General features: G+C 48.8%; 9 protein-coding genes across 9 annotated transcripts; 3 read left to right on the forward strand and 6 right to left on the reverse strand.

Moving 5' to 3' along the window:
- Positions 1 to 100: 100 nt before the first annotated feature.
- N7520_000239 (pheromone receptor) lies at positions 101 to 1,519 on the reverse strand (the record flags this gene model as incomplete). The annotated part of the gene is made up of 2 exons (XM_057134174.1): positions 101 to 915; positions 964 to 1,519. The coding sequence occupies 2 exons, from the start codon at positions 1,517 to 1,519 to the stop codon at positions 101 to 103; spliced, it is 1,371 nt and encodes a 456-aa protein (XP_057000110.1).
- Positions 1,520 to 2,370: 851 nt separating this feature from the next.
- Positions 2,371 to 3,821, forward strand: N7520_000240 (uncharacterized protein; the record flags this gene model as incomplete). The annotated part of the gene is made up of 2 exons (XM_057134175.1): positions 2,371 to 2,744; positions 2,795 to 3,821. The coding sequence occupies 2 exons, from the start codon at positions 2,371 to 2,373 to the stop codon at positions 3,819 to 3,821; spliced, it is 1,401 nt and encodes a 466-aa protein (XP_057000111.1).
- A 305-nt stretch (positions 3,822 to 4,126) lies between these two features.
- Positions 4,127 to 7,369, reverse strand: N7520_000241 (phosphatase family protein; the record flags this gene model as incomplete). The annotated part of the gene is made up of 1 exon (XM_057134176.1): positions 4,127 to 7,369. One exon carries the CDS (start codon positions 7,367 to 7,369, stop codon positions 4,127 to 4,129), a length of 3,243 nt encoding a protein of 1,080 aa, XP_057000112.1.
- A 584-nt stretch (positions 7,370 to 7,953) lies between these two features.
- Positions 7,954 to 8,916, forward strand: N7520_000242 (Dcp1 family protein; the record flags this gene model as incomplete). Its single annotated transcript, XM_057134177.1, has 1 exon — positions 7,954 to 8,916. One exon carries the CDS (start codon positions 7,954 to 7,956, stop codon positions 8,914 to 8,916), a length of 963 nt encoding a protein of 320 aa, XP_057000113.1.
- A 460-nt stretch (positions 8,917 to 9,376) lies between these two features.
- On the reverse strand, positions 9,377 to 10,706 carry N7520_000243 (bifunctional triacylglycerol lipase/ester hydrolase; the record flags this gene model as incomplete). The annotated part of the gene is made up of 4 exons (XM_057134178.1): positions 9,377 to 9,438; positions 9,495 to 9,730; positions 9,790 to 9,974; positions 10,035 to 10,706. Coding segments are annotated over 4 exons (1,155 nt in total), but the record flags the coding sequence as incomplete, so codon positions are not given.
- Positions 10,707 to 11,414: 708 nt separating this feature from the next.
- Positions 11,415 to 14,583, reverse strand: N7520_000244 (SMEK family protein; the record flags this gene model as incomplete). The annotated part of the gene is made up of 8 exons (XM_057134179.1): positions 11,415 to 11,984; positions 12,037 to 12,470; positions 12,536 to 12,703; positions 12,754 to 13,881; positions 13,938 to 13,984; positions 14,035 to 14,116; positions 14,161 to 14,275; positions 14,470 to 14,583. The coding sequence occupies 8 exons, from the start codon at positions 14,581 to 14,583 to the stop codon at positions 11,415 to 11,417; spliced, it is 2,658 nt and encodes an 885-aa protein (XP_057000115.1).
- Positions 14,584 to 15,661: 1,078 nt separating this feature from the next.
- On the forward strand, positions 15,662 to 17,070 carry N7520_000245 (DUF914 domain membrane protein; the record flags this gene model as incomplete). Its single annotated transcript, XM_057134180.1, has 3 exons — positions 15,662 to 15,867; positions 15,957 to 16,147; positions 16,199 to 17,070. The coding sequence occupies 3 exons, from the start codon at positions 15,662 to 15,664 to the stop codon at positions 17,068 to 17,070; spliced, it is 1,269 nt and encodes a 422-aa protein (XP_057000116.1).
- Positions 17,071 to 17,870: 800 nt separating this feature from the next.
- N7520_000246 (DUF3176 domain-containing protein) lies at positions 17,871 to 19,734 on the reverse strand (the record flags this gene model as incomplete). The annotated part of the gene is made up of 2 exons (XM_057134181.1): positions 17,871 to 18,324; positions 18,371 to 19,734. 2 exons carry the CDS (start codon positions 19,732 to 19,734, stop codon positions 17,871 to 17,873), a joined length of 1,818 nt encoding a protein of 605 aa, XP_057000117.1.
- A 1,332-nt stretch (positions 19,735 to 21,066) lies between these two features.
- Positions 21,067 to 22,839, reverse strand: N7520_000247 (uncharacterized protein; the record flags this gene model as incomplete). The annotated part of the gene is made up of 5 exons (XM_057134182.1): positions 21,067 to 21,755; positions 21,934 to 22,158; positions 22,216 to 22,344; positions 22,540 to 22,596; positions 22,665 to 22,839. Coding segments are annotated over 5 exons (1,275 nt in total), but the record flags the coding sequence as incomplete, so codon positions are not given.
- Positions 22,840 to 25,190: the final 2,351 nt, after the last annotated feature.

The following is a 25,190-nucleotide window of genomic DNA, read 5'->3' on the forward strand; positions in this document are numbered from 1 at the left end:
GCAAGACTGGAAAGAGATGCAATGGTAGCCAGCTAAGATGCATACAGCCGGTAACTGGCTGCAATGCAGTGAGAAGGAAGAAAGATATGGGAGGACATGTTTAGACGGAATTGAAATGGATCTCACTGCTCTGGGAAATGACATGCTTGATATGAATGGAATCCGCCGGCACCGGGGTAGACGGAACACGGTCTGACATTTCGCTGCTAGGACGACTCTCACTGACAGCCGCCCAGGCAGTCGTACACATAGTCTGTCCGGGCACAGTTATATCATTCAACAGAACGACCTGGTCACGACTGCGGGCAAAACGGCGATTGAAGAATGACAACGGATTCCGGTACCACGGCACGACCTTGTCTCGACTGACACGTGAAGATAGCCGAAGACCCTTCTCAATATCATTGTATGTGTTCTTGCGCCAGTTGAAAAGAGATTTCTTGTGACGAGGTGTTTCAACCAGAGTAGTCGAGTTGGAGACGTGGGCAGGACGGATGGAAGCCTGTGAGTTCGTCGGACGAGACACGCTGGGGAAGCAGTGTCCGAAACCGAGTCGCCAGAGGATTGTACGATAGACGCGGATGGCGTCACGACCGAAACCGCAGAAGATAAAGATGAGAACGCCTATTGCGACGGGGGTCCAGCGATCGAAGAAGACTCTGCCTTGTGTGGGGACCTTAATGATTTTGTCCCATCCGTCATGGTGGACTTGGGAGAAGGAGTAGCTGTGCCAGGGAAGGGAGGATTTGAGGTCGCGGTAGACAACGTAGCCTTGAAGGGGGAGGATAGCTATGAGCATGGTGAAAGCGACGAGAAAGAGGCGGAGGAAACGGGATTTGCTCATATTGCTATTAGATGAGCGGATGACAACTTCAAAGTCACTCCGGTACCTGTGCAGGCGGATAAGGACAAGGCCTGTATGGTCAGTATCAGGATCTCATAGAGGAGTATCAGATGACTTACAACAATAGTAAGCGGAAATCAAGCAAAGAATGGGTGGCCACATCCATGCCAGCACGAAACTTGGCCAGCTTTCGTCGTAATTGTTGACGCAACCTGAGATGGCATAGAGAAGATAGCGGTCTTTTTGATAGACAAAGTGGGTGACCATAGCCATAATTGGAACAAACACACAGAGCAGAAGTTCGACCATCCGATTGCGCCAGCGCTGAGACTTGCTCGGGACTAGGACTGCTCGGCTAGTGTCCAGCACTCTTGACAGTCCGCGGAAGATACATGTTAGAGCAGCTGGTACAGCGACGTAGCTTGCAACCATAAACTTGACTTCGATATCACAAAGACCGGTACCGTTCCACCACACGGAAGTGTCATCTGTAGGCCAGAGAAGGGCATTGATGATATTGAACACGCTCAGCAGAATTGCCCAGCAAATCAGAGCTGTAGCTGGGTAATTGCGATTTTTTGCATGAAGTAACAGTGGTGAAAGAGACAACAGAATAGAAATGAAAGAAAAGATCGGAATGAGAATGGCCAGCGGGTATGGCTTCATGGATGACATTTTAGTAGTCATAAGCTTGACTATTGAGATTAAAGACCTTAAAGATCATCAAGGATTCGAAAGTAGAAGGTAGAAGACTGAAGATTGGAAGAAAAGAAAAGCAGAAAGAGCTGCATCCTTCTATAGCTGATATCCAGGGCAAGTGAATAAGGGATCTCGAACCAGATTGATTCAGAATAGATTCACTATGAGATAAGCAGGTTCGAATGAGCCATCTTGTCAGGAGGTCTGGATCTTATTCTGACCTGGATTCGACGGAAAGGTGGACCAAAATAGATCTGTATAGACTCATCGACCATGGAAAACGTAAAAGGTATCACTGAAGAAGGAACCTGCCCATTCATGATGTATAGAACAGGCGGCATGAAAGACTTGAATGAAAGATGAAAGAAAGAAAGTTTAAGAAGTTGAGAAGTTACCGAATTTGGGTTTCTATAGAAGTTGAATGACTTGACTTCTATAGGGTTCCAAATCTGGTTAGACTGAACCCTAGTGTAAGGCAACTAAGGCATCAACTTTGAACCAGGGATCATGTAAGGCATCAGTAGTCATCTACTCATTCACTGAGTAGACAGGATGATCAAAGGGACAAAGTAGGTAGAATTTGGATGAATCAGATCTACATAAAAACCATTTTTATTCCTATATAATTCTAGTATCCAAATCTTGGAAGCTACTACGGAATACGGAGTATCCCTAGTTGAGATGGATGATGACGAAATACCCTTGCATCATACTACATCAATCAAAACCTCGGCTTACGCCACGAACTCCTCCACCCATCGGGTGAACCCTTTAGCTTCTCGGCTTTGCATACTTTCCAGGTGCATTGTCTTTGCTTTTAATAGGGTATGGCTGACCCCCCTTCACCCTCGGGGATCTCACCCCGCAATACATCCATCCGTCGCCGTCTCCCCGCGCGTACCCCATTAGAGACCATCCCTGACTGGCCACAACGCCGCAACTCAACGCTATCAGATACTATCTCAGAGGCTCGCAACTCTATCCGATCCTCCACAGATGAAATATTCCTGCCACGGGTTGCCAGACACAATGGAGACCCGATCGCATTGGAAGAGTCTCATTGGCACTCCGCACCACTGGCCTTGGCACTGCTGCCGGCTATCGCGGGGGTCATGTTCAAAGAGGGAAGTTCGTTTGTCACTGATGTGACATTGTTGGTACTGGCGGCTGTCTTCCTCAATTGGTCTGTTCGATTACCATGGTATGTCATAAGGTCATATACATCTGGGGTATAAGCTTACATGACTAAAGGGACTGGTATCGTTCAGCTCAGGCAGTCCAGCGTGACGGATCCAGATATTCCCCCGTTGCCGAAGACATCGTGGAAGGCGACGACGCCGTGGAGTCGGGCGAAGAAGCCCAGTCCCGTCCCCAGCCCCAGCCCCAGCCCCCACGGGTATCAAACGAAGCGGCCATCAAAGAGCTCCAGTTCCATGAGCTCGTCGCATTAGCTTCATGTTTTATCTTCCCTCTAATCGGCGCCTGGCTCCTCCACGGAATAAGGAACAGTCTCTCAAGACCATCAGAAGGTCTCGTGTCAAACTACAACCTAACAATCTTCCTCCTCGCATCAGAAATCCGTCCATTCGCACATCTCCTCAAACTATTCCAAGCAAGAACCCTCCACCTACAACGTATCATTGCAAAGGAAGACCGAATCGATCCACCCAACCTCCAAGACCTCACAAAACGTCTCGAGGAACTAGAAGCTTACGTCGCAGAAGCTGCAACCCTATCCCCCAAAGACTCCAAAGACACAAACCCACAACAAGACAAACTCATCACCCAAGCCGTAGCCGAATCCCGTCTCGCATTGCAGCCCGACATTGAGGCTCTCAATCGCGCAGTCCGTCGCTACGAGAAACGCACCGCTTTGATATCCCTCCAATCAGATACACGCTTCCAACTCCTCGAAGCCCAAACTCGTGACGCATTAGCATTGGCAGCGGCGGCCCAACGATCAAATCTATCCCGTCGCTCGAGCTATGCGTTTATATTACTTGACTGGGCCTGCGCGTGTATTGTTGTTCCCGCTCAACTCGCAGTATCTATTCTCAATTTACCCGGTCGTGCGGTGAATTGTTGTTTGAAGACTGCGAAGAGTATGCTAGCTTCGAAGTCGCAGTCGCAGTCGCAGGCACTGTCACGTTCGAAGTCGAGTAAAGGGAAATCTGCTCAGGGTCATAAAGGTCAATCACGAGCGCCTGCGAAAGGACCGGCTTCTGTTTCGCTTGCGTCGCAGTCTTTGAAGTTAAATTCGAAGAATTCTTCTCGCTAGGCTGGTCCCGCTTGAAGATTATTAGGATGGGTTTCTTTTGACTTCAATTTCTTTTGTACGAGTACTTTCGGGGTTTTATATACATGAAATACACGACATCTTATTTTACTCCAACTCCAACCACTTAAATTGAAGGATTGAAGCTAGTGTCTAGTGTCTCAACAAGGATTCAAGTACATACTGAGCTTACCGGATCTAAATCACCATTGCCGTAACACAGCAAAACAATAAGAAGCCTTCAACTGAACATCATAAGAAACTCATTTATTCAAATGTTCGCACCAAATCAGTAAATACTATATACATTAAGACCGCCCCCCTGATGGCCCCTTCTCATCAACTCCAATCATCTTCAAGAAAGGCTCAATAATCCCCTTCTTCCGCTCATCTGAAGCACGGCGCTCTTTATCCTTGGAAGGTACAGGAACAGCCTGCGAAATGAGTACACGGGCAAATATCAACGTAAGTGCAGTCTCTACAGCCTGACGACGCGCTACAGCCTTCTCACGAGAATTCTTCGCCGCGGGCTCAGAGATACTCGGCTCACGTTTGCGACGGAAGCTACCTGCTGAGATGAATGCTGCTGCAGAAGCAGGAGTAGGTGGGTTCGGAAGGCTGGATGTGACATTTGCCTGCTCTTGGCTTTCTTCTTGCTCTTGCTCTTGCTCTTTGTACTTCTTGCTGTCATTCGATTTGGCGAGATCCGTCAGATTGGATAGTCGTTTTTTGGTCTTGGATAGTGCGGGTTTGTTGGGCTGAGGTGCGGTGGATGGGACGGGGGCTACTTCGTTGGCGATGCGGGCTAACATGAAAGTGACGAATGTGAAAGAGACGCTGTGGGCGGGTGAATAAGCGAGACTTTCTAGAACCCATGCTTGGGTCTCTTCCCAGGATCGAGGGGGGGATTTGGATTTTTCTCGTGAAATAAGTTGCTGTTCCATTTCTTGCCAGACGGATGCGGTGACGATGCCATCGCTTAAGGAATTGAGAAATGTGAGGAGGGTTTCGGAGAGAACTTCTAGTCGTTGAATGGATGGGATTTCTGGCGCAAAGATTGACGTCAAGGATTGATTCGTGTCGAGAGATTCACGAACAGACGCGGAAAGAACCGAACGCTGGTATGGATCCTGGAGTGTCCATGTCTCGGGTTGGAAAGGCCATCCGGTCCCTGATGGATCTGAAGTCCAAGGTGCTTCTTCCCCGGATTCGCCGTTTGTCATGCTCCATTCTGCTACAGCCCGCTCGGTCAAGTCGGAGATCGCCTCGGTCAAGCGAAAGAGTTCACGAGGAGCAGATAGCCGAACTTCGCTGTCTGTTTGAGACAATTGTGATGCTTCATCCTTATCAAGGCTACGGGCACCTTCCTCGGGCATACGGGTTAATTCATCCACACTACAGCCAAAGCATGTTGGCAGCCAGTGCCCCGTAACTGAGATGAAGTGATCACGGCCACTGTCCACATGGAGTACTAGGATCTCCTCCAGTTTGACCTTCTTCAGATTGAGGAGACGGACGTGTTCGATAATTCGAACGTGGGCAGTGATATCAATATTGGCCACTTCGCCTGGTAGTAGAGTGTAGGGCTTCTCAGAGGTCGTAATAGCCGGCTGTTTGGTATGGTCTTCTGGGCGCTCAATTTGAATATTGATCCAAGAGGGGTCTTCTAAGTTGTGCTTCTTCCCAGAACTAGGCCGTTCCCCAAAATGAAAGGTAGCTGATACACTACTTGTATTGGCAATGGTGATGGACCGACGAACTGGCACGTCAAAGGTGACATCGCCAAATTCGACTGCGTTCGGATCTCGATCTTTTCCTTGCTCGCCGTGAGGAACGTCAACCACGACTGTAAGGCCAGGGCGAGCTTCATTCTCAGCCTTGTCGAGCTCACGGACTACCTCTTGGTGGACCTTGGCCTTGAGGCTGGGATTGACCGCATCAAACGACAATGTGAACATTGCATCCAAGGGCTTATGGTCTGAAGTTAGAATTCCCTGATGTGACACATAATGATCCAGACGAACGGGCTCATCTAAAGACAAGTCTTCGGATGCAACAGAGGAGACATTTGCTCGGTCATCATCTGAACTATACTCCTCCACGCTGCCTTCCCCATCCGCACCGTCGACCTCAGGGTCGTAGTCAAATAGAACATTGTCGTCGGCAACGGCCTGGTCCAGACCCTGATCCTGCATTTCTTTATCTCGCTGTCGGGCCTCCTCGGCTTCTCGGTCAAGTTGCTCATGCTTGAGTTTATCTCGCCGAGTGCGGTAGAGGATTCGATCACACCAGCTGGGCCCACGATGTTTCTCGCTGGAGTCAAACATAGCCACACTACCAATGTCGTATTTGTACGTAGGCAGAAAAGTTATTTGACCCTCGCGCCATCCATTATGAAATGCAGTACCTAATTTCTGCTGAATGTGCAACTGGTCATGCTTAAATAGGGACGAAATGGTCGTCTGTAAAGATGCAGGGTCGTTATGGGGATCAATCTCATCGTCAGTCACTGGCTCGGGTGGCGCATCGTCGTCTGACAGGGACAATGGCGGCTGGTTTTCACTATCGGTGGTAGAATCTCGACGACTACCCGATTCCTTCTTTTTCAGGAGTTCAGTGTCATACGCATTAAGTGTGTGGCGTGCTAGCACCTGTCGCACGTCATTTCCAGGAATATCATCCAGCCGATAGTTGAGATCGCCAAACCAGAATGTAAAATCCTCGTCACCGATACTGTCAAAGGCATCATCCTCTCTCCCCTTCTCTCCATCAACTGGATCGAACTTTGCCCGCGACGCAATTTGAGCAGCGTCCCAATTGCGCCTTTCAAGGCTGCTTTTGTCGGATCCTGCAGCAAGGTGACTGTTCACAAAAACCAGACGAGTAGTTTCACCCAGGACCAAACGAGTCGCCACGGCACCCTTGTTCCCCATGTATCCCATGAGTCCTGTTCCGACGTAGGTACTGCTGACCGAAGAGACGCTCTCGCAAACCGAAGGAGAGGCGTAGATTAAAAGCAAAAGTCCAATCAACTGGACCTCGGAAACGAGCTGATATCCAGCAGGGAGCGATTTCTGAACCGACTCCTTCCATCGATTTGATGGGCCCGAATCGGTATATGGACGTAGAGCTTCAGCCGGAGACGAAACATCGACCACCTCCTGTAGACCCAGAACATAAAGATCAATCTCCTCCGGGCTCGTTTGGAATGGTTTCTTCTTCTCATCTTCGTTTTCGGCTTGGGAACTTCCACCCTTTACTCCAGCATGCTCAAGGTGCTCACCCTTGGCACCGGAAAACCTCTCGCACACTCCTTGACCCTGCACAAACCATTTTCCGACATCTTTTTCTGTGCCGGAGATGGCGGCGACATTCCACGTTCCAATCTTAACGCGGACGGTTCGTCGGCGAGTATACTCTGCTTTTCTTGCCTTCACAGCTCGCGAAAGAGACAGCAAATCCAGCGCAGGGTGCTCAGTGTCCTCGGCTTCTTCAGATTGGCCCTTCGGGTCTGATGCGGGTGACTCCGCGCTCTGGTCTTTGGCGTTCATATTTGATCAAACTGCGTCAGGTTTTCAAGGTCGACGATGATCAAGCTTTTCAAGCGGTTCTTGATTGTATGCGACTATCAGTGGGCGGTATATAGATCTTGCGCTTATCCGAGCGGCTTCTAACTCCGGCGGGGAACCAGATGCTATTTCAGTGGTTATTGAAGCACCACAATGTAAGGGCAATGATAGATATTGGTCTAGTTAACCAATTCCGGGATGCGATCCACAAAATGAATTGTAGAGTCTAGCACAAGCAGGTTCGTAGAAGCACATGCATGATGCGGTATGCTGAAGAGTCGATCTAGGGCAGTAGCAGAGCGCAAATTATCGCACTAAATGAGCAAAGTGTACAGGAAGAAAGAACGAATGGACTGAAAGCCTGACTGAGAAAGATAATTGAAGGTAGAAGGAAGGTAAGAAGGCGTGGATGGAGGCGGAAGGCTAACCGATGACGATGTCTTATCGTCTTATCGGTAACGCAATTCAGCTCTCACAGCTTTTCCCCTACGACCCAACGTTTACGTGACTTAGTGAACGACTAAGCGATCTCCATCCCATTTCAATTCCCATTGTTTTACGCAATAATGGTTCCAACTTTACATGCTCGTCGTCGCCGTCCTGGTCAGCAATACGAACACTTTCAGAATCAACAAATCAACACCTCCACCGACTACGAATCTGACACCGCATACAATTCCGACATGGCGCGTGCCCCTCTTCCTCAGCGCTCAAACGAGGAGGTGAACCTCAAAGTCCTCAAGCGATACAACCCCGATCTCGTTGATATCATCTCCCTTGCCAATTATGCTGTCATCTACACGTTCAACCCCACTACTGCTGGCTGGGAGAAGATCAACATCGAAGGGGCTACGTTCGTCTGCTCGATGACACCAGGTCCACTCGGCGAAGAACGCTACGAGGTCTTCACCATGAATCGCCGCTGCTTGGATAACTTCCACATTCGTCTGACTGCCGCCGAGAACGTCGAAGTAACGGATGAATTCATCATTCTGAAGGAAGACCAGGACAACGCCGATGGCAACTCCAGTGCCGACAAGTACCGCGTCTATGGTATCTGGATCTATTCCGAGGATCAAACCTCAACCGCCGCAATGCGCGCTGTGAACGCCAAGGTAATCATGGAGTGTTCTTCTCGTGCAGGCCAGTCCTTAAAGAATGCCAAGGAACGCATCCAAGCTATGCGCCAGAATGAGCTCCACGTTGCCGCCGCCATGGCTGGGACTCAGTCTGGACCTACCGAGGAAGCCGGCGGTGCTGTTCCGATGGGACGTGCAATGTCGCTGAGGGAGATCTTTGGGCAGCAACGCGCCCAGGATGACGAGTGGAGTGTTCGCGCACACCACGAACAGCCTCAATACAATGTTCCCCCTCAGGCTGATCCTTACGCCCAGCTCCGTCCTGGCATTTCCTTTCAAGCTCAAGCTCCCATGGCCCAGCCTCCTGCCCGCGCGCCTCGTCCCCCGGCCCCGGGCCAGCCCGACATCCTGGGTGATCTCTTCCGTCGCGCCGGACTTCACCCAGAGTAGTGGCACACCATGTTCTCTTCAGCGTTTCATGTCTTTTTTCTTTTGTCTGGCCTCAATCTAAGGCCATTTCATGGCGCATGATTTGTTTTGAATGATATGTTTTGATCGTTCTACGGCATGGTGGCGTCGCGTCGCTTGAGATACCCGTTGCAAGTATGCATTGCTTAATGACGAGTTTGATTTGTATTAATAGACTCAATCAAACCCATTCAAAATATCGCCTCGCAATAATGTAAACATCCCTTGCCTCTATCATAATTCTGCCGCCGCGGGGAAAAGATGGAGGGGGCGGTGAAGGTGGGATAATATGTTTTGCCTGATAAATGAGGACACAAAACAGGCTAAAGTGATTGCGAGAGTGATTTCCTCTCATCCATAACATACTAAGATAACGTTACTTGTAACTTCAGATCTTTAAACATCTAATCCCTTTCAGCCCTATGTCTGATTATATACTTGCTTAAACCTGCACAATCTCCTGTATCATACTCGCAACCTTTTGAGCCATAATATCACTATGCTCTGAAGAGACTAGTAAGCACAATCCGACTACAATAATAGGCAAGAGCAAAACTTACTCAAACAGAATGCGTGTGGCAGACCCTCCTCACAAACAAACATCTTTGGTCCCAATCCCTTCTCCTGTCCCCTCAACGCAATAACTTCATCACGGGTCTTCTCCGCAACCCAATGATCATTCCTTCCAAAGTAGAAGAATAACCGCGAGATAGGCTCGGATGCACATCCAACACCCCAAACATCATCTGTCCATTTATCAGATGTGATAGTGCGCATTTCGTCCGCTGCCATATGTCTGTTGAACCATTAGTACAACTAAATCATTTGAGAATGCAATCAATAGGATACACATACAACGCCTGCCGCACACCCCCAGCACTCCTCAAAAATTCAACCGTCGTCTCAAGACCATGAACTGGTGGATCATTCATCACAGACCTCACAACAGATTTCAAAGTCGAGACTGGAAGAACCGAGGTAAGTAGACGGGCGAAGAAGGCCACAAGAACAGCAAGCTGCGGAATAAAAGATAGCAGAGTCTAAAGGTACACTAAATCAGTAAAGAAGAACTGCAACTCAAAACTGAAGGTCCAACTTACCGTCAATTTCTGACCGGAGGGCGAGTGCGCAATATCTTTTACTGTTGGGAAAAGCATCACGCCACCGATTATATCGAAGGAATTTCCACTCGAACTCGACGAAGAAAAAGCTTCAGGAATAGAGCTTTCTATATCTGGTATACCTTCCCTATGTCTTCTTAAGACTTCCATGGCGATATATGCACCGACGGAGTGTCCAATGAGAATGACTTTTTGTTTCGGTTTAGAGATCGAAGAGTGATATGGAGATGCAGAATCAAATCCCTCACCCGCAGGATCATTCGTTGAAAGGATTGTATTTCCGTGGATCAAATCCAGAAGTTTCCGGTGCACAAACCGAATCTGGTCTTCGAGACTGTATACATGGTTTTTGAAATGTGCTCTGTCTTTAGGATTGCTCCCACTTTCATCCTTGGTTGGAGGTGGAATTTCGAAGCCACCGAGACTGCATCCGTATATCTGAAAGGAGGTCTGCTTTGGTGGTGTTTCATCTGTGGATTCAACTTGGGATCCGTTGACCAGGTTCTGCGCTAGCAGGGATAGGAAGGGGTGATAGTACCCGATTAATCCTGGATTTCCGGATATGAAGAAGATGGTTGTGTCGGACTTGGTCTTTGTGTCTGTGTAGGTGCAGAAGGTGTTCTGTGTGACTTGGGGTTCCATTTTGACAAGGACTGGATAAGTCAGTTATTTAACAGATGACTACCTTGTAAGGTCTCAGCGACCTTTGTAGAGTTAAAGACTATGTTTAGAATGTGGGAATTTCAAGGTTGTGGTGCGTAGGCTCAAATGCTTGATATGTCATGGAGAATTGTCGTTGATACCTGAGGCTGCTTCAAGCTGCGGAGAGTGGGTCCCATGTGACGATGAGCAAGTTCCGCTCAAACTACGATTAAATAGCAAAGCAAAATGACCATGGAATGCAAATTTATTGCAAAAGAGCCTGACTCCGAACCATAGCTCCCCCCTTAAGCTGCCCCTGGTTTCTGAACCCCGATTACCAAGAAAGTGGTTAAAAAGAACAATAGGGTCCGAGGCTGGATCAAATGCATTATTGCGATTGCCCAAACGCCGGAGCGCAATGTACAGCATTTCATTCCATGCCCCGCCACTAAAGAAAACAACTGCAGGTGTGAGACCGCAAGGTTCATTGGAAGGGCAAAGGAAGAAACGAAAGCGCAGATAGAATATAAAACGAAGATCGCCAAATAGCAGCATGTAAATGATAACAGAGTAGAAGGCTCAAGAAACGCGGGCATCGAAGCTGCGCTGAATGGTATCTAACTCATCGAAATGAGTAAATGAGGTGGCGGGCATTATCGCTGCTGAAATGGGTGAATCGGTTTTGTTGCCTGACTGCACAGGTGGGGCGAGGAGTTATCATCCATCTCCCTCACCTTGTCTGTCGTCTCGGTTCTCCTTTTCGTTGGTTTTAGCGGAAATATCTGGTGGGCATGATGGGTCGGCATCCAATGTGGCGGGCTTGCTGGGCCCTAGATTGATGGCAATTCTCTTGGGTGCTGCACTTCCCAAAACGCCTGATCCGGTTTTTTCTGCTGCTCCAATTGGCGCAATCGACAAACTCTTCTTCCGACTGAGGATCCCGGCGCTCGAATTGCTACTTGTAGAGCTTCTACGCTTAGGTCCTGCGGAGAGCTTCATCAGCTCATCGTCATCTTCCTCTTCACGGCGACGCTTCTCGGATAGTCGTTCTGGGGGTGTCTGAGCAGGCGAGGAAGGTGTGGAGACGGCAGCATCGGGACTAGTTTCGCTAGCCTCCGTCGCACTTGGTACTTCGGCCCGTTGTGTTTGCTCCGCGAGAGCTTCGGGTTTGGTGTCCATCGCATCCTCGTCGTCATCATCAGGGTAGTCAACCAGCGGTTTGACCATCATAGTAACAGAGCCATTTGATGTACCAGCAGCAACGGCTCCACGGTTATCCTGTGGCCACTGTGACCCAATTAGTACAATAATACAAAAATAATACAGCAAGGGGTCTTACATCATCCTCATCATCGGATGTGCCAAAGTAGTCCTCTTCGGCAGCATCCATTTCCTTCACGCCCTGCCAACGCTGGCCATTCAGCGGCATCCTCCGTGGTGTACTATCGTCCTCGTGGCCAAACAACGGATCCGCTTCGGCACCATATCCTTGCATCTGATCATATCGAAGGATCAAGTTCAGGAATGTATCGACGTATGTGATACTCGCGAGCTTCTCCCGGTACTTCTCTACCACGTGGATGATGAACGGCTTGATGTTTTCCCGTTTGATAAATTCGAAGAGCTCAAGGCAGGCGGAGTTGAGGAGGTTGTCGCGAGGCATTGTTTCGTAAACAATATCGAGGATTAAACCGAAGGTATTGTTGTGCGTCATTAGAGCTTGGTAAAAGGTATCTTGGAGGCTGATCAAGGTGCGGAAGAATTTGAGGGCCACTATAGAACACCAATATTAGCCTCACCATGGATAAAGAGTATTTTCAAGGGGATTGAGCTCTTACCCAGCTTCAAGTGTTTTTGAGGAGCCGTCAAAAGCTGGGCGACTCGAGGCGCAAGAGATTCACTGTGGATCGCATTGCGTGTGCGGAAGAGATGTTGACGGACGAAAAATGTAAGTATATCAGCAAGATGCGAATAGAGTGTGACTTCTTGGAACGTCAAATCATTAACTGAATCATATTAGTGCACAATTCAAGATAGAAATGGATAGGGGACTCACGCGTGGCGCGGTTGGCAAGTTGTTTAAGCGGTTGAAATAGCCGCTTGGAAGAATCATCGAAATGCTGTTGAACAAATGCATCGTTGAGCATGTTGGAAGGTCGGACTTTGAAATAATCGGGACCAGCCCGGGCGAGCGGGTCCTGCAGGGGTATCTGGGGGTCAAGCAGGATCTTAATGGCATCGGCTAGTTGAGTTTTAACTCCAAGGTCCGTCTCGGCATGGAGCAAGTCAATCAGGGTATCTGTGAGGGGTGTCTTCTTCTCGTTGACAGCCTTGAGCATGTATCCTCGCATCATCACCGGGTCGTGGTCCAGCAATGCAACCAGAATGTCGATCCCTGTTGTGCGCATAGCTGGGTTCGGATGTTTAACTGCGAAGGCAATCACTGCGAACAAACCGTGGCTAATGAAATTGGCAAATAGCTGGGCTCGTGATGGGCCCTGGAGGTTCTTCGCAATTCCCGCGCACTGGTGCAAGAACTGCACAGCATCGTCCTTGCGCTTGTTGTTGGTGTTTCTCGGGTCGAAGACGGAAAAGAGCTCTCGGAGGAAAGGTGCGTTGGTTTGGATGTGGTTTACAATTTCCATCTGGTTGAAGAAGATCAGGGAGTTGAGTACGGAGAATGTCGGGTCGTCCAGAATCCGGGCCAGAACCACGTCCTTCAGGTATTGCAGGCGCCAAGTGCTCCGAATCTTTCTGCGGATGATCGGGTCATTGATGGGGACAACTTCTTTGTAGCGGGACTGGTCTGCGAGGTATTGCCGGTGGTTGGCCTTGTGGGTTGGAAATTCGGGATCATATTCCAGAGCCCCTACCACTCCCAGGATAATCTGATCGGCAACGACAGTTTCGATGATGGTGTTATCATTCAATAGGATAAGAGATTTCATGATGTTGCAGAGATGGTGCAGATCACTCAAACTCTCCAAGTCCTCCGCAGTTTCCACTAAAGGAACCAGCTTGGCGATATACTCATCGCGAATGATGAATTTAGACAGCGCATCGCGACCTGCTTGTGTCATACTCGCCGCTCGAACAATCTGCTCCATTTCGCCCAAGTTTCGAAGTTCGGGCGCCGGTAGTGCGATGGTCTGGTAGTTATCGAGGTCGTCGGAAAGAGCGTCATCTGCCAAAACCAAGTTAGACGTAGCAGGAATAATAAGTGCTAGGAAGTCAACTTACCAGCCGCAGTCAAACTAAGATGTTGTTGAACGGCATTCACAAAATCCCTTGGATGGTCAGTTTTCGAGCACGCGCACACGACACCTGGCTTCCTCACCAAATCACCGCGCATCCTTCTGCCTCTTGAAAACTAAGCGCCATATCCGTCCCACTGGTTTCCGTCCAGACGATCAACGTCTCTGATTGCGCGAGTCAGTAAAGCAGATCTTTCGGTGATACAGACGCGATGGTGGGACAGAACCTTGCTGTTTTTGATAGCCATCGTCCTTGGAGATCCGTGTTTCCAGTAGAACGCGATTAGGCTCGTCTTCAGATTCGACAAATATTCGGGGCTCCTCCTACAGACAAGAAAACGAAAACACGAGTTAGCCACGCGGTTCAAGCTGTGCCGAAATGATGCGGTGCGGATGCAGGATTGTCGTAATGCGCGGGTGGAGGAACATCCAGATCAACCAGACGCGCGCGATTGAAGCGCACTCTTTGCCAGCGCGCTCTAGTTGACTGGAGCTGCCACGTAAGAGGAAAAGCTTACCTCAAGTATCTGACCGGTGCAGAAGCCGGTACCGCGATCAAACCAGTCATTATCCCTCAGTTCGTAGACCTTGACCCGTTTGCGACCGTCGGGCGGCTGTAGGTCCAGCGCCATGATCTGGCGAGAAAAGGGTGGACACTTCACTCCGGGGCCTCCAGTATGAGCACGCGCCAGTTGCGAGGCCCTAGGAGATACCGAAGATGAGAATCGTTGGGTAGGGGTCGGGGTGGAGATGATGAAAGAGTCTGCGGAGGGGATGACGATCGAAGGGAAAGGTTGGGTTTGGTGAAGGGGGAGAAGGGATCCACCTGACGGGAAGGGCCTCGGCCAGTTTCTTTCTTTTGTTATTTACTTCACTTTCACTTCTATATAGACTTGCTATTTTGATTACTGAGAAGATCATTCAAATTATCCGAATATTTGAGAACTTAAAAAAAGGTACCTGACCCACGATGGGAAGAAAAGAGGGGGAAAGCCGCAATTCACACGCGACCGGAAGAAGTGGACACTTTCCGGATCTTCCAGAATCCTAGAATCTTCCTTGATATGAACAAGGGAGTGGAATGTTATACATAGAAAATTTATCTAATGAAGGAGTAATAAGGACCCTCATGGATAAAGACATGAATAAGGTAGATCTCCCTGCAGTTTACGGGGAACGGGAACCAGCAAAGAGATTAACCTCCGGCATAGAAGCTTCGACCCATATTCTGCATTTGTCCAACTGGCAGAACCAAAATAGCATCACGTAAGGGATTCCAAATTACACAGATTACATATATTACTGTAATATATGTATTATACGTAATATGGAATATGAGTCCAGATCGGACTGTGCCGCCCAAATGCACGGACCTTAACACCGCCCCCCACTCCGCCTTATCTGATTGGCTATTTACTCCACGGCAGATTCTTATCGATGCCTTCCCAATGAGGAAAGGTTCAAGCTGGCGTCTTGGTAGTTTTTTTTTTCTAGCTGGCGCGGCCTTGTTTTTTTCTTTTTCTCCTCATCACATCTTGTGAGAGATATCGACGAGCGACTTTTGGGAGTTTTGCGCTCGTACCAATTATACAAAGCTCCTCATCTGTCCCTAGATCTATAACCGCAAGCGGCTTGATCAGTGCGTGGTGCATTTATTTTCCGCAAACCCCGCTTTTCTGATCAACGCCTTGAACCTTCAACCTTGGAATCATGTCAAGCTCCAAGGATGAAGTTGCCGTCCAGGCGACGGCTACTAGCATTTCTACCTCGTCGCTTCCCAAGGATACGGCTGTAGTGGTGCAGGACTCAGTGGGCGATGAAGAGGCGCAGGCGCCGGCGGATCTAGTTGATACCCGGAAGAAGGGCTTTTTCGCCTACTTCAAGACTAAGGAGTTTTACATTGTGTTGCTTCTAGGGTGAGTACTGGCCTTCCTTATACATTTCTAGATACTCGCTTGAAGTCTCCGAGTACTCGGTTGAGGATAACATACTAATTGGATCCCAGACAAGCTCTCGCTATTATGAACACTGCGACGAGTACCTTTACAACCCTTCTTACCGATCAGAACTGGTCTATTCCTACTTTCCAGACTATCCTCAACTACATCGTTCTTACCTGCATTTTTACTCCTTATACCATCTACCGTTACGGATTCAAGGGCTGGCTCCGCCTAATCTGGCGTGACGGATGGAAGTGTACGTCTACCTCATCATTTTCACTCGCGCCTTCCTAATCATTACATACAGATATCATCCTCGCTTTCTGCGATGTAGAAGGAAACTACTTTATTGTGCTCGCATACGATTACACAACCATGCTGAGCGCCCAACTAATCAACTTCTGGGCCATCGTCGTGGTAGTTATCATCTCCTTCCTCTTCCTCAAAGTCCGATACCACATCACCCAGATCGCCGGTATTATTGTTTGTATCGGCGGCATGGGCGTTCTCATTGCATCGGACCATATCACCGGTACCAACGGCGGCGATGTGACTTCCGGCAACCAACTCAAAGGCGATCTCTTCGCGCTTCTCGGCGCCTCGTTCTACGGTCTCACTAATACTGCTGAGGAGTACTTTGTCAGCACGAGACCCGTTTACGAGGTTCTGGGCCAGCTCTCGCTCTACGGTATTATCATTGACGGTGTGCAATCTGCCATCTTTGAGCGCGACAAGTACAACACCAGCCACTGGGATGGAAAGGTCGCGGGCTACCTGATTGGATTTACGATCTGTCTGAGCATGTTCTACTGCCTTGCCCCAACGATGTTCCGGCTGTCATCGGCAGCATTCTTTAACATCTCGATGCTGACTATGAATTTCTGGGGCGTATGTATTGGTATCAAGGTCTTCCATTACCATATTCACTGGATGTACCCCATTGCCTTTGTGCTCATCATTGTTGGCCAGTTGATTTATTATCTGGGACGCAGGGCATTGGCCGAGGCGAGAAAGCCTTGGCTGGGAGAGAACCAGGAGCGGGGCATTAAGGGCTGGTTCACTGCGAAGAAGCGCATTGAAGAGGAAGTTCCTGGTGCTGTGCTTCAGACGGAGCGGGATCAGGATCATGTCTCTGGTCACAGCACTGCGCATGCAGTCGAGACTCATATCAGTGCTTAGGGTCTTACCTAGGCGACCTGCTGAGGTGGGTATGACCTATTTGATTCTAGATTCTCATCTCGCGTGTCTACGGCGATTGTGGAACCTTGGAAGTATATATCAGCATCTAAAGCCTGATCACTGGATCTATTCGGATTTCTGAATGGGATGGAATTTGGAGGCTACTTTGCTATGGCATAATGTCTTAATTGCTTAATTAGATCACGACTATACTTATATACGACCTCTATTACGAGAATGAACTTCTGTCAAGTCTACGATTCCCGAGTAATTTCAAGTTACAAGATATTTGTACATAGTACAAGCAGTACACGTTCAAGTCATCCTGAGGTTCACAGCTACACATCTGAGCAAGATCACACCGTAGGGCCATCTATAGAAATGACGTAACAGATCCCTGTGTCTAATTATCACTACATGCATAACCCCTCCATTAATTGGGTACATCGCAGACTTTTGGACACTGTTCGTCCCCCCGAGATGGTCGTCCCATTGGCTCCTTCTGCTCAGATGAAACAGCCACTAGTTGAGAGAACGCGGTATCCATTGTAGCTCCCTCACCCTGCTCATCACTCTAGTTGGCTCTGAAATAAAAGGGAATTGTGATTCAATTAAATACAAAAATGGCATGGTAAACTTAGACGGCCACGGAGCTAGGCTAATACAATTAACACGGGCAGTTGAAGATAATGCTTTGCCAAGGTTCTCCTAAATTGGCGATTGTTGACGCCAAGCGGCAAGCGGTCATTATATCCGACTCGAATAGAAATCACTGGCCACGACACTTGGGCCACTAGCGTTCATCTCAAAGTCCGGATCAAAGATTCCGGCTCATGGTGATTGACTGATTCATCTTTCTCCATATTACGATCGCCCTTAACCTCCACGAATGAAAGGGTGTCGTCGTGATCACAGACAATTACTTTAATCTTCTTGGCTTCCGACTGTAGCTCGTCTAGACGGCGTAGCTGTGTGATATGGTTGCTTTCCACTTCCAATCGGCCAAGCAAAAGTGGAAAGATGGATGACTTCCATAGCACGCGTTGATCACGATTAAGCAGCGCCGCGATTATCAGCAGCATGATTGAGAGAAGTACAAGGATGATAGGGAAACTTATCCATAGCCAGCGAACATGGATATAAGTTTCAATGTGATAGGCCGCTCCTTGGAGATTGCTGGCTTGGCCGCTTGTTCGAATACTGTCAGTCATACTTGTGGCCATGGAGTCGAAAACTTTGGGCACATTTGTATGACTAGTGTTGGATAAGATCAACACCGCAGTTGACACAATCCTGATACGTTGTCGCACTTTCGGGAAAGAAATCGGTTGCGTTGAAGACACCTTGGAGGTACTCAACTATCAGATTCCGTGTATTGGCATCCATAGAGTAGTTCGACCCCGAAAACGTTCGAGCACCATCCAATGGTAGTAACAGTAATGGTTGGTCCAAGATCTCCCAAGCGTGATATCCAGCTGCGGGAATAAGAGGCTGACTTCTTGAGGGGCTGGGCGCCTGAGCGCTGGATGGAAGATAGACAACATTGGTGAACTGCTTCTCACAAAAATGTATAGAGCATTCAAACAAGACAGGCTTTGTCTCGGTGAAGTTTACACTTGTAGTAGCGTACTTTATCTTACCGGAATACTGCGCTGACAAGATCGTCACAAGCTCTCGAGGTATAGCGGAACTTTCTCTGAAGTCCCATACGCTGGTAACCGAGTTCCAGGGGTAACGCGTAGCGTAAGTCCAATTGCCTACAATTGACGCGTCAAGAATCCCTGGGGAGACCTGCAGCCCACTAGGGCTAGTATATGAGCAACCTATTTTACCCTTTTTCGATATACAGCTTTGAGTTGATGAATTGGTGACATCCACACACTTTGAGCAAAATCCCAGTGTCGTAAAATCAGGGAATGTGCAGTTGGATGTAGAACATGTAGGTAGCAGGGGGTTGTTAATTTGTGCTAGCCCCTGAGCAAGCGCAATTTGGAGCATAGGGTCAGGTTGATTCAGCCTAAAGTCGGAGTTGAGGTCGCTTGTCGAATTGACCCACCAAGGCACATATTCTTGGGCCCTTTGAATGAACGCAGTTTCATTCGGGGCGATCACTTGACGTGAAGGAAAGGCAAGGATTTGCTGGGAGAACGGATCAAGCGCTAGCGATAGAATCGTCAATAACGCTCCTGCCATCGGTAAAGACCACGGCATGCGCCAAAGTACCTCCAAAGACCCCCAGGGACCTCGACTGGCGTTGTCAAGCATCTGGAAGCTGTAAAGCCGAGTAGGTGTCTGATATGGGACCTTCGTCCAATTCCGCTTCCACTTGAATTGACCGAGACATGTGGATATTGGTACGAGGGTTGCAGTCTTCGCGAATCCCGCTAGGATGGAGATCACGGTATTTGGTGAAATCGAATATTGCCAGCGGGCATAAGTCATCTCGTTTACGTAGACGAGGAAGCCTATCAGTAAGCTGATACAGACTACACTGAAGAAGGCGCAGGCAAACTCCCAGGTCCAGGAACCTCCAGCGTCTTGGTGTTGAAATGACGATGTCTCTTTGGTCTTGGGGGTCGAATCTTGCTCATTGTGTGAGTTTGGAATATCGACGAGCTCGATCGGAGTTCCTGGTGTACTATTGTCTGCATTGAAATGGGCCATCACACAGTTTTTTTGGTGTCAGTGACGGTCAACTTTTAGGTGTGGAACTTGAACAGTTCGAACAATTCTATGGTCTTGAATGCTGCGCAGAGGAGAGCCGGGGGGTGAAAGCTTAAGAGACCCTGAATCCGTCAGCCGCTAGCTTTAAATGCTGGATGGGTGACATCTGGACAATAACGCTATGCAATATTAGGCAAGAGACTATGCACTGGTTGATGATCTGTGCGAGGGCGATACGAGTCACCTTTCTAGCGCTTCGGACTTATGGCCTCTTAAAGATTGCGAGTGGGAGGTTCATGAAGTCTATAGTCGATTAGGAAATGATAGTGATACCCTTACTATAAGTAAATTCTATGAAGCGTATAGGTAGGTAAAGCCTCACCATTAGAGTTAAGCTACTAAGCCTGCCTTATTTCCTTGTTACCAGATGAGAAAGAAGTGGGTCAGGGCGTTCGGACCCACCACTTTTGGACACAAGGAAGCCAACCAGTTCCTAGAAGCGGAGTGCGTAGGGACGGACACTCACCACTCGCGCCATTTATGGCCCCCGACTTGCCGTCATAACCTATACTTGAATCAAGTAGAAATGAAAAGAAGTGACAATCCAATTCCAATGTGCAACCTGAGCCCCCTACCAGAAAATACAATAAATAATAGACATAGACATCCATAAAGACGTTCGCAGTAGAAGAAGAAAAAGATCAAGAACACCGAGAAATGAAAAAAAGTCCATGAGACACTTTCACCGAAGAATAAGCGCCAATTCCGACCAGTTAACGGGCACCAGAATGAATAGACAAAAGAACCCCCCTCTGACGACCCCAAAGACCTAGACCAAGAAAAAGGGAAAGACAAAAAAACCAGGACACCGAAAACAAGCTTCAAAAGGATATAAGCTCAGAGAAGATTTTTGTTATGATCCACCGGTCCGTGGACACCAATGTTGACTCCAGGAATCCAGTATGGTATAGTCCCGCCCAAGCCAACGGTGACACCGAAACGAAAAGAAACGAAAGACATCAGATATAAGACCAAAACGAAAACATGGGTCAACAAATGCAGAGAAAGAGGAAGAAATGATAATGATCCTACTCCAACCCCGCTGTCATGTGTATACCGTTGTGTTCAGAACCCGTCACCCACGCAATAGAAGCAGAAGCCATTTTGCTCACACAACGCCGCAGGAAAGAAAATTATCAAGAATGAGGCCGAAAGGCCGTAAAAACGAAAAGCCCCACGTCGAATGCATACCACATATAAAGCGCCGGAAAATCCCTCAATGCGGAATCAATTAGAGTCATGGGTATGAATGATTATTTTCTCGTTGATCTTTCATCCCCACACGGAGGCCTGGACGCCGAGCCCGCTCTTCGAGCCCCAGACGCCGCTGCCGTTGGACCAGCCGAGGCCCACTCCTCCGGCGGAGTCCTTGGGACTGGTGGTAGCGGTTACGGAAGGGTTGGGAGCTGCGGAGGTGGTACGCTCGTTTAAGTTGGCCTCGCCGGGGGTGTAGCCGTAGCCCAAAGACGAGGACATGGGGGTTGACGCACGCTTGTTTGGGTTGGCGGGAGCGGAGGTCTGTGGTCCTACTGGTCGAGATCCGATGGGGCCGGCGTTCAGTTTAGTCGGGGCTTGGCTGGTACTGCCGGGCGAGGAGGTCGGCACGGGCTGCTCGGGGAAGCCGGCGTTGATAGCGGAGCTAGGCGACGAGGTGCTGTTGGCTCGGGACGTGGACTGCAAGCCTGGTGCGCCATCGGCAGCAGCAAGGACCTGGTTAATACCGAATGGGTCCACTCCGCGTGGAGACGCTCCACGGGCGGCCGACGAGGGAGTGCCAGCGGCTTGGCTTTCCGGACGGGAGTTGTCGTCTGGCAGGGGGCCTGGAGGGAAGAAGGCCGGGCTCTCGTTGCCGTACAGGGCCCGGTGCTGGCGCGCCAGGAGGTCTCGGCGACTGTCTTCGCTCACGGCAGCCGGGCTGAGGGATCGATCGGATTTGTTTGCAGACATCTCGGCGAGGAGGCCTTTGGAGAAAGAAGATCACGTATTAAAAACCGCGCATTCAAAAAGAACATGCCAAACCAATATATTATACAAGCCGACGGATACATATGCAGAGATGAAGGAAGAAAAAATGACGGGGGAATATAAACGTCAAGGAGAGAGAGAGAAAAAAAAAAAAGCAAACACGCTACCACGTACTTCGGTTGTACTGCTGCTCCTGGTGATAGTTGCGGAGTTCCCGTTCACGCTGAGCTGCCATCCGACGCTTCGCCTGCATCATCTGTTCTACTTCATTCGGGCGTCCCTGGTACCGCTGCGAGGCATAGAAGCCCTGTGCATTGCCGGAGGGGGGCATTCGGGAGCCTTCAAATTCGCTCACCGAGTGGTGTCGCTGGGGGCCGCCGTTGCCACCCATGCGAGGATCTGCCAGGAATTTCAAGTCAGATCAACGCCGCATCGACCGAGGGTACGTCCACATACCGTAGTCGGGATAGGGACGACCCATCATCATGGGCATCGAGTCCCGGCGAGGAGCATTCCACAACTTCCCGCTCTTGACGAGATTGTCGATCGCACGATCAACCTCTTCACCAAATATCAGGGTCAGCACTGTTTATTCCAATCATGAGACCAACCCCCGCAATTCCTCGGTTTTCGCTTGCCGGCATTATCGAAAGACGGGAGTCTTCAGTCCTCAATGGTGACCATTCAGGAATATGTTCTTTTCTCTCTCGAGGCGAAGCGAAACGAAACGGAACGGAATTGTGGGTTCGACCATCTAAAAAAGCGAGGATTTGAGCATACCGTCAAACTGGGAAGAAAAGGCCGGGCTATCCTCGCGCTGGGAGACCGAGCTCGAGCCTATAGACCAAAAAGCATGAGTTTGTGTGTTCCGGAGAATTTTGCAGGATCCAGTGCATTGTGCATACCTGATCGAGACGGCGGCACGGGCTGCTCCCAAGAGACCTGGCGCGCGGCAGGAGCCTGCCAGCCCTGCGGTTCGTAGTACGAAGACATGATCGTTTGAAAGGGAATCTTCGTTGGCCGAACAAGCGGTTCAGGGGGGTGGAAGCGGCGAAGCAGATGATCCGTCCGGTAAGGCGATCTGTTTGATCCCAAAAAAGTAAGTATAAATTTTCAAGGTCACAATCCAAATATGATAGATCTTCAATTATAGAAATGAGTCCTTAACGGTTCTCCCTAAATTGCCAGTTCTTAATTTTGGGAGAAAAGAAAAAAAAAAAGGCCGTGGGTCCGGTGTCGGTGGACTCGGGGCCGGGATATTTTTTTTTTCTTAATTGGCACAAATAAGGAAAGCATCCAAGAGATCACAACTTACAGGAAAACAAGCCTCGTGGGGGAGGAAAAGAAAAAGGATTAAGGATAGGGAGAGAAAGAGGGGAAAGAAACGAAGAAAATCGGGAAAAGGAGATGAGGGTCCAGCTTATTTTGGGGGCACAAGTGGATTAACCGGAGTTTGATGGGATTTTTAATTGAGAAAAAGAGGGGGGGAGAAGCAAAATGTTGTACAATTCTATTTCGCTTCTAATTATCTTTTTTACTTTTTTCTAGCCCAATAATTAGTTCAAATCCCTCGTGCATTCAGTACTTGATCGTGACAAGCGCGGCAATTCCCGGCAACAGTCTCATTCGTGATGGAGGACTGGGTACACACTGGGTCACCGGAGATTGGACCGCACGGGGCGTGTGTACGTACTTGTTTATGGAAATAAGATAACTTGTAGGCTTTTCCCCGCGTATACAATTGCCTTGTCCCCACCACATTCAAAAGTTCTTATGATTTCAATTGTTTTTTTCTATATATCTTTTATAGATCCCGCTTACTGAAATTTGGCTGACAAACCCAACCGAATACATACAATACAGGTATGTACAACTTACCTCAAGTGCTGCAGCCAAGTACTAGTATCCCTGTGAATGCGAGAGAACACGAGACTTCTCCCACTGTAGCCTTCAAATGGCATACTCAAAACAGTATAGACCAGCACCTCCCATGCGTCATAATCTGGGATCCCCCATGCACATGTGCAATCAAGTATGAAAACTCCCTACTCGCAGAGCCCCTCATTTCAAGGGAGGGGTTAATGCCTGCATGTACATTTGAAGTACTCCATCCACTACATCATCTCAGTAAGCAAAAAGAAACGGCACGGTTGGAACTTCATGGCCCGTGCCAATCTCGGTCAATTCAGGAGAGACTAAGTGGGGCCTGGAGACCAGCATTTCATATTCTTCCGCGAGATTCGTTCGGATTGGACTATTTCTGTTACCGGGTTGGACGGGCCGGGTTGATTCTGCATATCCAGACATCTCTATAGTGGGGCAGTCCTAGACTCGGAGTGAATCAGCACTGAGTATACTCAAGTGCTAGGATTATATTCTAAGCCTTGATCAAACTGACCAGATTTGATGGATCTAATACTCAATTGATTCAATGTTCAATACGGTCTAGATTTCCCCAGAAACTTTAAAACTCGGTATGAACTGTAGGAATTGGAACTACCTTCAAACCCTCCGTGTATCACCCAAATGGTCATTCCTGCACTGTCATGCTCGCGTCACCCTGGAGGCCTCGATCCTGATCAGGTCCGTTTGTACTACCTACATGTGTAGAGTGAATCAAGTTGAAGCTCATCTGGCACTGGGCGGGACACCTACTCATAGGATAGGATACTTTTTTTTCCCCCTCGCTTTGCACTCTACATTGAATCACGAGCTCAACTATGAAGGTATATCTCCGTCATCCATGGATTAGACAAAGAGTGCCAGATGATAAGGATAGGCTAAAGGGCTGGCTGAAGCCTCAAGGTACGAACAGTCCACAAGGTTCTTTCATCTAGGTCCGAGGGTCCAATAGTAGCTTGATCCATGCAAACAAGACAAAGAGTGGTCAGCACGGGGGGACAAGCGACAGCTAAATATAATTACGAAGGGAAGGTGGAAATCAAAGCCGAATTAGTACTTGATGGAATAAGATATTTCCTGGATTAGGTTATAGTGTTTTCCCGCACGTGTTGGGACGCGCAGAATCGCGGGGAGTGCAGAATGACGATCAATAAGGGGAGAGCAAGTTGATATCGATATCGACATCTCCGTTACCGTACCTGCATGTCAGAGCTCACACTGCGCCAAACCTATCTAAAAGGGGGAAGGAAACTTGCCTAGGGAAATGATACTAACCAATGATCCAATAGGGGGGAAAAGAATGACCTTTAGGAAACAAAGGAGTTAAGTGGCTTTCATAGTCATTAAATATAAGATCTCATATATAGTACTCATGAAATAGGATAGGGGTGGCAATGAAAGGAAGGGTTCTAGCTCAGGAGTGAACAAGACTGAAACGTAAGATGATATTGAACAAAACTGAAACAATCTGATTCTCTGTGGAGTCAAAAGTTGAAGTGAAAGTTGAAAGTGGAAGTGCGGTCGGCACG

Source organism: Penicillium odoratum (assembly GCF_028828045.1).
Source record: "Penicillium odoratum strain IBT 22623 chromosome Unknown utg000001l_segment0_segment0, whole genome shotgun sequence".
In the NCBI taxonomy this organism is placed as follows: domain Eukaryota; kingdom Fungi; phylum Ascomycota; class Eurotiomycetes; order Eurotiales; family Aspergillaceae; genus Penicillium; species Penicillium odoratum.